This window comes from Jaculus jaculus, chromosome 15 (genome assembly GCF_020740685.1).
Source record: "Jaculus jaculus isolate mJacJac1 chromosome 15, mJacJac1.mat.Y.cur, whole genome shotgun sequence".
In the NCBI taxonomy this organism is placed as follows: domain Eukaryota; kingdom Metazoa; phylum Chordata; class Mammalia; order Rodentia; family Dipodidae; genus Jaculus; species Jaculus jaculus.
The window spans coordinates 73,323,896-73,336,458 of record NC_059116.1 but is presented as its reverse complement, the minus strand read 5'-3'; the positions used below and the strand labels follow the sequence as shown (position 1 = coordinate 73,336,458).

General features: G+C 45.7%; 1 protein-coding gene across 12 annotated transcripts in view; it reads right to left on the bottom strand.

Moving 5' to 3' along the window:
* The window catches only part of Sfmbt2 (Scm like with four mbt domains 2), a 242,588-nt gene that overhangs the window by 209,565 nt on the left and 20,460 nt on the right, over positions 1-12,563 (bottom strand). For all 12 annotated transcript variants that reach the window (XM_045134896.1, XM_045134901.1, XM_045134900.1 and 9 more), the window contains exon 2: positions 7,108-7,257. In XM_045134896.1, the coding sequence (XP_044990831.1) occupies positions 7,108-7,207 (100 nt within the window). In that variant the 5' untranslated portion in view covers positions 7,208-7,257. The remainder of the gene's footprint in view (positions 1-7,107; positions 7,258-12,563) is intronic.

Here is a 12,563-nt window from a genome sequence, read left to right as displayed (position 1 = left end):
CAGCCAGCTGTTGAGAGGACAGCAGAGTGGGTGACACGTCTGGAAACTTGATGAAGGCAGACGCTGGAGAACACCGAGATGTGGAGCTCGGTCCTGGGTCTAAGGAGACTGGAGAGCCCGGCAGGTCTCCCGCAGGGCCGTCACTGGGAGAACAGCTGCTGAAAAGTGGCAAGGGCTCTGTGGTTGAGCACTATGTCCCTTTGCACGTAGAAACATATGCACCCCACGCCTGAACCATGCGACACTGTCTGCTATAACCAGAACCTAAAATTACAGGCCCCAAGGATCTCAGCACCATTGCCCGTTGACAGCCCAGTGCTGCAAATCTGGGGCGCAGGGGTCTAAATCTCCCCATGTGGACTTGGACACCCTTTGCTGAAGTTCCTTCTTCTTCATTTAATTCTAGGCTATGCTTTTTGTGCTGTACCAAAAAGTTTGTTTCTACCAAATTTTTTTTTTGAGGGTACCTCTCTAGCCTAGGCTAACCCGGAATTCACAATTCACTACTACATAGTCTTGGTGATCCATACCTGCGTGCTTCCTCCTTTTTTATTTTAATATTTTATTCATTTATTTATTTATTTGAGAGCAAGAATGGCCATGCCGGAGTCTCTAGCCACTGCAGACAAACCCCAGACGCATGTGAGTCCTGGGGAATTGAACTGTAAGACCCCCAAAATGAGGACCCCATGCTCTGCCGGATATGGCGACACCCCAAATCACCCACGAGAAGCGGTCTTGATGCAAACTGCAAGAGGATTTTATTCCAGGCGCACTGGGGCCCACAGTCGTACACCGCACAGGGGTAGAGGACTGCAGAGCCCCGAATGAAGGAACGGGACAGTTTTTATAGGGTTTCTAACAAAACCTGTGCACTAGACCAATCATTTTTTTTAACATCAGGAGCCCGCAGGTTGCAAGCCAGTCAGTTTGTGCCACTCCATAGTTTCTAAGCCAATTAGTTTAATTTGTTCAAGCCCCTCATGGACCAATCAGTCTCCTATGACCTTGAAGGTCAGCATTTGCGCAGGTCCTTGGGTGGGAGTAGCAGAGTGTGGTATCAGTCTCCTATGACCTTGGTGGTCTGAGGCAGGCTGCTACGGCTTACGGTGCGGGCTACTTACAGAAACCAAATAAGTGGTTTACTTTATTATTCATTTCCCATCCTTGAGGGCTATCTCATGCCCTTTTTACCTAGTTTTATATTAGGAGCGGGCTCTGATATAATGAGAAGAGGGATTCTTTACTTTAAAGCCTGGAGTTTGAGGTATGCAGGGGCCCGCTTAAGCTCCCTTTGGAGCGTGATAGTATTTCTGGGCTTTTGAATTCTTGGGCCTTTCAGAACCTGAGTCCTTAGGCTTCACAGGCAAAAGTCTTAACTACTAGGCTATCTCTCCAGCCCTCTACCAAGTTTTTTTTTTTAATATTTATTTATTCATTTATTTGAAAGAGAGGGAGAGGCAAAGACAGAGACAGAGACAGAGACAGAAACAGACAGAATAGGCACACCAGCGCCTCCAGCCACTGCAAATGAATTCCAGACGTATGTACCACCTTGTACATCTGCCTTTACGTGGATATTGGGGAATCAAACCTGGATCCTTTGGTTTTGCAGACAAGCGCCTTAACCACTAACCCATCTCTCCAGCCCTCTACCAAGTTTCAATTCATTATACACTGTATTTCCAGACCCTTCTAGAAAAGAACAGACTCCAGGCTCCATATTCCTTGGTGAACACTCACTGGTTCAAACTGACCTGGAGATCAGCCGGCCGGATTGTGTCGCCCCAGGGGATGAGAAACACAGTAAACTCTGTCACCTGCCATTAGCCTAAAGAAACCCTCTCAAATACCTCACAAGTCAGCTCCAGGACAGGATCAAAGAAATAACCCTTATGCCGGACACTGGTGTTTTTAGTCACGATGCTTGAACGATAAAGCCCTGTAGAAAGTTTAGGTTTACTCATCATAGAGTCTTTTAAAACCCAACACTTCCTTGGGCCTGTGTGCTAGAACACTTGATTCTCTAAAGACATTTGCAATAAGCAATGGGTAAACACACACACAATGTTTATGAGGAGAGGTCTCATAAACCCAGAGCAAATATTTACAGCTGATTCATGTACCTCTTAAACCCATAAACATTTTATCAAGGAAACTCTGACAATCTCCCTCCACTGGAAATGAACCAGTGGGAGGCATTTCCCCCATGATGTCATGAAAAAAAACACTATGAAAAGCTACTAAGAAAATTTCACAACTCAAGACAGACATGTTCATTAGCAGCAATCCAATTTTAGAACACAGAAAGCTATTTGTGGGACCCAGAGATATTTCATAAGAAACAAGGAGGATGTCTTATGAAAAGCTGGGATACAAGTAACTTTAGAAAGAAAAGTGCAATAAACAAACAATCCATATGTCTTTTCCTTAAGTAATAAAATCTTGGGATTATACCGTTTTACAATCTGAATGAAGACTGACTTTTCAAGGCTGAATATTAAAATCCCAACCCAACAGAGGACTGAGGACTGGCATATTCTGAAAGATCAAACCATACTGAAGGGGCTGGAGAGATGGCTTAGCAGTTAAGCACTTGCCTGTGAAGCCTAAGGACAGGACCCCAGTTCGAGGTTCAGTTCCCCAGGACCCACGTTAGCCATATGCACAAAGTGGTGCAAGCATCTGGAGTTCATTGACAGTGGCTGGAGGCCCTGCTGTGGCCCTTCTCATTCTCTCTCTTTCTCTCTCTCTCTGCCTCTTTCTCTGTGTCTGTCTGTCACTCTCAAATAAATAAATAAAAATAGGCCGGGCGTGGTGGTGCATGCCTTTAATCCCAGCACTCGGAGGCAGAGGTAGGTGGATCACCAGGAGTTCGAGGCCAGCCTGAGACTACATAATGAATTCCAGGTCAGCCTGGAGCAGAGTGAGACCCTACCTCGAAAAACAAAAAATAAATAAATAAATAAATAAATAAATAAAAATAAACAAAACCATACTGAATACATTCTTATATGTCAGATATTTTTTAGTGTGGACAAAAAAGGAAGAAAGCATGAAATCTTTAGTTGACATTCTGATGGTCCCTGCTACCCTCCTGCATGGAAAGCAAAGCAACTGTGAGCAACAGCAAGACAGCTCAGGGTGGAACTGCGGCTGCGTGTCCGGCCTGACTGATGCGCGACCTCGGGGCCGCAGGCAGCCAGGAGCAGCCCCTGAACACAAGTACCCCAGTGACCACAGGGTACCTTAGGGGGAAAAGGGAAGAACATAAAACTTAATGTACCTGGAGCTGGGGAGATGGCGTAGCTGGTACAAGCATGAGGACAAAAGTTGGATCCCCAGAACCCACAGTGTGGTTGTCTATCCCAGCCTTGGGAAGCAGAGACAGGCAGCTCCCTGGGGTTCTCTGCCCAGCCAGTCGAGCCTAATTGCTGAGCTCCAGGCCAGGGAGAGGCCCTGTCCCAGAGAGATGGACAGTGCGCCGGAGGTTGACCCCTGAGGCCGTCCTCTGGCCTGCGCGCTCACGCTGCACGTGCAAAAGCACAACATTAAAAAAAAAAAAAAAAAATTAGATGTAGGGGCTGGAGAGATGGCCTAGCGGTTAAGGCGCATGCCTACGAAGCCTAAGGACCCAGGTTTGATTCTTCGCGTCCCATGTAAGCCAGACACAGATGGGGGCATGTGCATCTGGAGTTCATTCGCCATGGCTGGAAGTCCTGGCACGTCCACTCTCCCCGCCATCTCTAATAAATAACTAAATAAACCAGATGTGGTTTTCTAGAATGAAGTCAACCTCTTCAGTGGTACTCATGCAAATGTTAAGATGAAGGGGCAGATAAGCGGTGGGGAGCAATCTGGGCCAGTGCCCTCACAATGTAAATAAACTTAGAATCATTTAAAATATCCTCTGTATTCAAGATAACTTATACTAAACCGGAGGTGAGTACGCCTTCAATTTCTACCGAATTCTGGAAGTTGAAGTGTTTCGTATTGTTAGAATTGTCTGCATGTGAAGGAATGCTATTATAGCATGGGCAAATCTCAAAATGATTACATAAAGGCTTTCAGCATGGATCCTCAGCCACGGATACCATTCTCAAGAAGATGTCAGTACAAATCAATTTTTGACAGCAGATTACCATTAATGAGCTTCAGAACCTATTTAAGATGGAAAGATGTATAGCAGCTACATGAAAATGGAAAGTCGATACAAAGCTGGGTTCAAGCAGCACCGGGAACACTGAAAATGATGCCATACGTAGTAAGACATGGCGTGTGTGGCGGGTGCCCTACAAAAACAATGCGGGAAATGCCCAGGACTCCAGAGCAGAAAACTCACTTCACTTATGTAACAGAAGAAAGACTTTAAAATAGTTTATTTTTATTTATTTATTTGAGAGCAACAGAGAAAGAGGCAGAGCGAGAGAGAGAGAGAGAATGGGCACGCCAGGGCCTCCAGCCACTGAATACAAACTCCAGACGCGTGCGCCCCCTTGTGCATCTGGCTAACGTGGGTCCTGGGGAATGGAGCCTTGAACTTGGGTCCTTAGGCTTCGCAGACAAGCACTTAACCGTTAAGCCATCTCTCCAGCCCCAGAAGAAAGACTTTAAAAGGCCAATCTGTGCTGGGGTGACAGCGGTTGGTAGAGGGCTTGTCCAGCATGCCCCAGGGCCCGGTTCAAGTCCCAGCTCCTTTTGAAGAATTTAAAGAAGAGGCTATAGAGATGGCTCAGGTGGTAAAGCGTCCGCCACACTGGCTTGAGGACCTGAGTTCAAGCCCCAGGACTAACGCTGAAGTAGTGTGAGGTCACTTGTGTCTCTAATGCAACCCACTGGGGAGGCAGAGACTGCAGGAGCCACAGGCTGGCTGGTTTCCTGTCTAGCCGAGTCTGCGCGCCCTGGGTTCAGGGGAAGACTCCGTCTCAAAACTTATGTAGAGAACAGTTAAGGACATCAACCTCTGGCCTCCAAACACATGTGCATACACACCTACACAGACAGGTGGGGACATGTCTGTGTGCACACACACACAAATCTGTACTTCAAAAAACTTAGAATGAACTTTCATTAGAATAATGCCTCCGTGGGCTGGAAAGATTGCTCAGTGGTTAGGGCACTTGCTTGAAAATCCTAAGGACCCAGATTTGTTCCCTATTACCCATATAAAGCCAGATGCACAAGGTCTGGAGTTCATTTGCAATGTCTAGAGGACCTGTAATACCCATTTGTTTGTTTCTTTCTTTCTTTTCTCTCTCTCTCAGATAAAATATCAAAATAAAAAGAAAGAAAGAAGGGCTGGAAGAATGGCTTAGCAGTTAAGGTGCTTTCCTGCGAAGCCTAAGGACCCAGGTTTGATTCCCCAGGACCCACATAAGCCAGATACACAAGGTGGCACATGCATCTGGAGTTCCTTTGCAGTTGGCTGGAGGCCCTGGCGTGCCCATTCTCTCTTTCTCTGCCTCTTTTTCTCAAATAAATATTTTTAAAAGAGAAAGAAAGAAGGAAGGAAGGAAGGAAGGAAGGAAGGAAGGAAGGAAGGAAGGAAGGAAGGAAGGAAGGAAGGAAAGAAGGAACGAAGGAGGGAGGGAGGGAGGGAGGGAAGGAAGGAAGGAAGGAAGGAAGGAAGGAAGGAAGGAAGGAAGGAAGGAAGGAAGGAAGGAAGGAAGGAAGGAAACTAACTCCCATATGCACAATGGGGGACAAAGACTCAGCTATATTTGTAGGCTTTTTCTTGCTCACACAGTACGTGTAGAAAAACTGAGCTGATTTTGAGGCAGATGCTATTGACCTTTCATCATACTAAGAAAACCATGGTAGTTGGAATCAGATACTTGGTTTCCAGCTGATGGTAAGTTGCAAGGTGGAGTCTTGCTGGAGGAGGTAGGTTGTTGTGGGGGCGTTCTAGCCAGCTCCCCCTGCCAGAGGTCAGCTCACTGTCGGGCTGCTGTTGTCCACCTGCTGTGGCAGAGGTGACGTCCAGCCTCTGCTCGTGCCCTGCCTTCCCCTTGAGTCATGAAGCTTCCCCTCCAGACGTAAGACACAAGAAAACCTCTCCTCCCCTCAGCAGCTTTGGGTCAGGTGCTTTGCCCAGTAACAAGAAGGTAACTATAACAAAAACATCCACACTTGCTCAGGGTTTGTTTCCCAAATAAAGAAACTTAATTTGTCATCCAATGTAATCAAGCAATCTGATATTCTTTCATTAACTAGTCTTATCAAAATGTGAAGTCAAACTTGGTCATTTTGTTAAGACAGTGATCAAATTCCCCAAGTTAAGGACCAGCAATATTTATATGACTTTGCCTTAACAAATGTTTATGGTTCATAGGGCTCTGTTCTCCTTATTTAATTTGCTGTTATGTGTAATCAGTGTCATCCTTTTTTGTAAAAAGAGCTCTTTTTAAACAAATGCTTTCCTGTATAAATATTTTTAAAAGATGCATTCGTGAAACATGAAAATCCAATCAAATGTAATCTGTGTTCTGGTTTCCCATTAGCTTAATCCAGTTGCTTCCCCACAAACTCACACAGCCTCAAACAAGTACTTTCTTTCATACTACAGACTTTCCAAAAAGACATGCCAGTGTTTTGGAGAACATCTTGGGTCAGTGGCCTCTTCGGCCTGGGCAGATCCTGGCCTCCTGTTTCTTTCTTCCATATACGAGAGAAGTCTATGTGCCCGCCTCCCTGTAGCAGCAGAAACATGGCTAACTTCTGGTCATTGGTTCTGGACAAGCGTGCTTGTCTCTCCTGGTTGTAGATCCCCTAGTTCTGTTCTGCCTCCCCACCACTTGCAATAAAACCTGGGACACCGTGCTTGAGGTGACCAAGCCCCTCAGAGCACAGCCACTTCTGTCAGCAACAGTACAATGCTCTCAACATATTCCAGCTAAAGCCACTGATATTTCAAAATGCTGTGTTCATCTCACTACAGCTTAGCTCACTTCGTCTTGTGTATTCATCTTGACCCACAACGTGCCTAAGTCAAGAGCTGATCCATCCTTGGGTATATTGTTCAGCCCAGGCAGCAAACCCCAGGGATAGGCTATACACACCGTCTAGAAATGCCAAAATGTCAGAAGTAGGACACAAGCAAAGTCTTACCTGAGTCGAAATCTCCATTTCCATTGGCCGAGCTGCCGTGTTTGTCCACAGTTGAAGATGAAGGGTCTTGCACACCAGAAACCGACACACAGCTCTCCATGCCTGACGAGTGCGTGTCCTCTGCCTTTAATTCATCCTGCAGAGACTCACCTAAGAGCAAGCCAAGACAGCAAGGAAACTTTAATCACAGTCATCGTACTAACTCATTTCTTCTTTTTCTAGTATTTATTTGTTTGCAAGGACAGAGAAAGGAGAGAGGGAATGAGCACACCCGGGCCTCTAGCAGCTACAAACAAACTCCAGATGTATATGTCCCTCGTGCTTCTGGCTTTGTGCAGGTACTGGGGGATCAAAGCCAGGTTGTCAGGTTTGCAGGCAAGCACGTGAACTGCAGAGCCGTCCCCCCCGGCGCATATTAACTCATTCCTAAGCTTTCCAAAAGGAGTGTCATCAGAGTGGCTATTGACCTGTAACGTTTGGATAAGGCACAATGATAATAACAAAAACAAATGCCAGAGATAAAGGCTAACAGCACACCTCTGCACAAGGTCAGCAAAGGTCACAGTATAGCAAAAGAGGAATTCCTTAGAGCTCCTTAGCGCCGCTGATAGGGGCACATTTTCACCAACCAACCTGTTTCAATGTATCATACAAACGGAGGGGGGGGGGGACCAGCTCCTGCAAACCCGCGAACTCGGCCCAGCAAGTTAGGGCATCAAGCTTCGATGCTCTGTACAAGTCAGAGTCAGGCCAGAGTTTGTCCATCCTAACCCTACCACTCTCCACTAGTATTCCAACATGCCAAGATGAAAAAAGGCAACTTGCAGGAAGATCGCAGAGACTCCTACAATCTAGTTACTTATGTTAGAGCCCATGAGATGCTGGGAGCAGTTATCACTAAGGGAGCAGCCATCCCAGCTCTGCTGAGTGGACACAGTCTGGTGGTGTTTTCAAATCCTTTATTCATTCAGTGTGTTCCCTCACTTCACATGTATATAAAATCTTAAGTCAGCAAAACACAAAGATAGATGAAGAAAAGAAACAATGTGGTACAACTATACTTCATCAGTGGAATAGTGTGTGGCTTACATACGGGTACATTTTTTTTTTCACCGAGGTAGGGTCACTCTAGCCCAGACTGACCTGAAATTAGTCTCAGGCTAGCCTTGAACTTAGGGTGATCCTTCCTCAGCCTTCCAAGTGCTGGGATTAAAGACTAACACCAGGGCTGGAGAGATGGCTTAGCAGTTAAGCTTGTACCTGTGAAGCCTAAAGACCCTGGTTTGAGGCTCAATTCCCCAGAACCCACATAAGCCAGATACACAAGGTGGCGCATGCATCGGGAGTTCGTTTGCAGTGGCCAGAGGCTCTGGCACGCCCATTCTCTCCCTCTCCCTCCCTCCCTCCATCCTCTCTCTCTCTCTCTCAAATAAATAAATAAAAATAAACTAAAATTTTTTAAAAAAGACTAACACCATGCCTAGCAAAAATGGTTCTTCTTTTTTAATTTTCATTTATTTATTTGAGACAGAGAGAAAGAGAGAGGGAGGGAGGGAATGGGAGCATCAAGCCACTGCAAATGAACTCCAGATGCTCGCGCCGCCTTGTGCATCTGGTTAACGTGGGTCCTGGGGAATCAATCCTCAAACTGAGGCCTTTAGTCTTCACAGGCAAGCACTTAACCGCTAAGCCATCTCTCCAGCTCCAGTTCTTAACACACACACACACTTCTACCTCAAACTATTAAGTTTGCTTTCCTAGAAGACATTTAGATCTTTTGTCGATTAAAGGTTCATAAAACGATGTTAATGCTTTGTGCAATGGTAAGGGAAAAGCTGAAAACAGCTGCCAGGAGCTAGTAAGAGACTACAGTTTACCAGGTCTATAGCACTGGAATTTAGTTCAATGCATATTAACTTATCTACCTGTTATATATAAAATGCACCAAACACAGGAAGGTACGAAGCTATTTCTCAATTAAAACATTAAAAAGTACCTATTTTCGAACAGGATATGTAAGGGCACCTTGACTGGTTCATTACACAGTAGTCGAGGTACTTTTGCAAAGGTAAATTCATTAACGAACAGAGCAGCAGTCAAAGGTACAGAGCACCTGGAAACAAGTACACTGTCCTTCATTCCAGTCAACATTCTCTGAACACACAGATTTATTTTCTAAAGCAAAAATGGGGGCACATTGTCTAAGAGAAAATCAATATCAATGATGCAAAGAATTTAAATTGGGGCTGCCCCCCAAAAATGTGAAAGCTATGGGTAGGAGAGGGATTACAGGGTACAAAATAGGCTGGGTGTGGAGGCGCACGCCTTTAATCCCAGCACTCGGGAGGCAGAGGTAGGAGGATCACCATGAGTTCAAAGCTACCCTGAGACTACATAGTGAATTCCAGGTCAGCCTGAGCTAGAGTGAGACCCTACCTCAAAAAACCAAAAGAAAGGAAAAAAAGGTGAAACATAGTTCACTTTGGGCTGGAGAAATGGCTTAGCAGTTAGGTGCTTGCCTACGAAGCCTAAGAACCCTAGTTCGAGGCTCAATTCCCCAGGACCCACGGTAGCCAGATGCACAAGGGGGCGCATGCATCTGGAGTTCATTTGCAATGGCTGGAGGCCCTGGCATGCCCTCTCTCTCTCTCTCTCTCTCTCTCTCTCTCTCTGCCTCTTTCTCTCTGTCTGTTGCTCTCAAATAAGTAAATAAAAATAAATGAAAAAAAAATTTAAAAATAGTTCACTTATGTGCTTAAAAATCATAGCCAGGCATAAATACATGCCTTTAATCCTAGCACTTGGAAGGCTGAGGTAGGAGCATCACCCTGAGTTAGACTAGCCTGGAGCAACAGAATGAATTGCAAGTCAGCCTGGGTGGAGTCAGACCCTGCCTCGAATTCCCATTTCCCCCTCCCCGCCAAAAAAAAAAAAAAAAGGTCACATAAAGAACAGGTAATTACCAAGCCTAGAGACCCAGTATACTCAGGGAAGCACAATGGAGGGCCTATTACGAGAGAAAGCAAGTGGAATATGAAATGTTCCTTTACAAGCAAGTCTGAACAGTTGGTCCCCAGCCGGTGGAGCTGCAGATCTCTGGGAGATGGAGCCTGGCTGAGGGACATCTGCAAGGCGAGCACTCAGCCGACCCCCTTCCTGCTGAAGTGCAGATGGGACGCCTGCCCGGCCTGTGCTCCGGCCGCGACGAGGCTTCCCCTGGAAAGCGCAGGCCGAAATCACCGCTTTCCTTCCAGAGGCGGCTTCCGCTCGAGGGCTGTGTTTCAGCAATGAGAAGGCACGGGCGCCAGAACCAAAAGAGCAGATAGAAACCAAGGCTTCGGAAACTGCGGAGGCCAGAAAGGACGCTAAATTCAAAGGTGCCAACAGCGAACAGAGGGGCGGGACCATGTGAGAACTGTGGAAGATGGATCTGTGAGGAAACGGCATCACTGCCACTCACTGCCACGTTTACTAATGCTCTGCTGATGGCCAGGCACCCGAAGACATCAGAGCAAAACACAGTGGCCTTGGTCTACAGGTAGTGCATCTAGTGGAGATAAAGGAACAGTGACATTTAGTGAATTACTCGCTTGCTAGAGGGTGGTCAGTACTATAGACAAAGAATACGTGTGTGTGTGTGTGTGTGTGTGTGTGTGTGTGTGTGTGTGTGTGTATCACCCTGGTAACTAAGTACAAAATAAATAAAACCTGTATGAAGTGTCCCCCCAAAAAAATTCTTACATATTGAAGGTGTGGCCCTCAACTGGGGGATCCAGTCATTGAGAGATGACTGTATTGCAAGGTCCGTGACTCGCCAGTGGATGACTCTGGTGACGCATAATTTGCTGGCATGACTGGGACAGTGGGAACCTTCAAAGAGGGGTCTACATGGAGGAATTAGGTCACTGGAACTAGACCTTGTCTGGGCGCCGTCCTGTCTACCTACTTCCGGCTGCCATGAGGTACGAAGCTCTGACCCCTCTACTCTCCACAGCATGGGGCCAAGTGACCATGGGCGGAAACTGTGCGCCCAGATAAGCCTCCCCCACTTTATGCATTTCTAGTGATTTTATTTTATTTGTATTTATTTATTTGAGAGACAGACAGACAGACACACAAACACACACACACAGAGACAGAGAGAGAGAATGCACACGCCAGGGCCTCCAGCCACTGCAAACGAACTCCAGACACATGCACCACCTTGAGCATCTGGTTTATGTGGTTCCTGGGGAATCGGACCTGGGTCCTTTGGCTTTCCAGGCAAGTGCCTTAACCTCTTGGCCATCCCTTGACCCCCCATTTTAGGTTTTCTCTCAGTATTTTGTCACAGCACTACAAAGGTGACTTAATAGAGAAGCAGAGCCCAAAACAAGAACATGCCGGACAGCTAAGGTCTGAGACTAAAACCTTGCAAAAAGAATAAGAGAAACAAGCTCAAGGAGCCTTTGAAAGGTATAATCAACAAAACACAGTAGAAATAATCCTAACAAATACAATCTTTCACAGCATGTAGCCACAGGTACTAGAATAAATCACTTCCCAGTCAGCTCTCAACAACTAATGAAACCTTATGGAAATAGACAATTCTGAAGAAAAACTATTATATATGAGAATGGCAAGCAACTGCACAGAAATTTGTATTTACTTTCCTTTTTTAAATCCATTTTACTTTAAATGGCATGGGGTAGACTTACTGGTGACAATCGAGCCATTAAGCACAGCAAATATATTAAGCTGAGGCTGGAGTTTAGTGCTAAAGTGCTTGCTGAGCCTACGTGAGGCCCTTAGCACCACACCCCCCCAGCTCTGCACAAAAATAAAATACAAATATGACAGGGTATATTATTTTGTTTGCGGTTTTGTAGTCCAGAGTGCCTGGAACTAGCTATGTAGCTACGGCTATCTTGCTCTTCCTACCTCCTTCTCCCAAGTGCTAGAATGAGAAACAACGCATTCACATGTCAGGCTTACAATAGGATATTTTAAACCAAATGCTTTTCCTAACAGCAATAGTCTAACCCCAGCACCACCACCAAACAGAAAAGGCTATTTTTAAAAGGAAGTGTACTTCCTTTTCATTCAGGGTATTTGTGTGCAAGGGGAGGGCTGAAAATTGATCCTCCTCTGCAAAAAACACACTGTTAATGAGGTACACTACCACTTCCTTTAGATTTTTTAACTATATACTTTGGATTTCAAAGGGTAAAAGTATCTATTAATTCCAATATAATTTCTTCTCAAAGATACATAAAGGTTCAGCTGGCTGGGATTTTATGGTGTTTTTCAATATTTTATATTTTTATTTATAAAAGAGAAAGAGAGAGAATGAGCACACCAGGGTCCCCAGCCACTGCAAATGAACTCCAGATGCATGCGCCACCTTGTGCATCTGACTTACATGGGTTCTATCTAGGGAACTGAACCTGGGTATTTATAGGCTTCGCAGGCAAGTG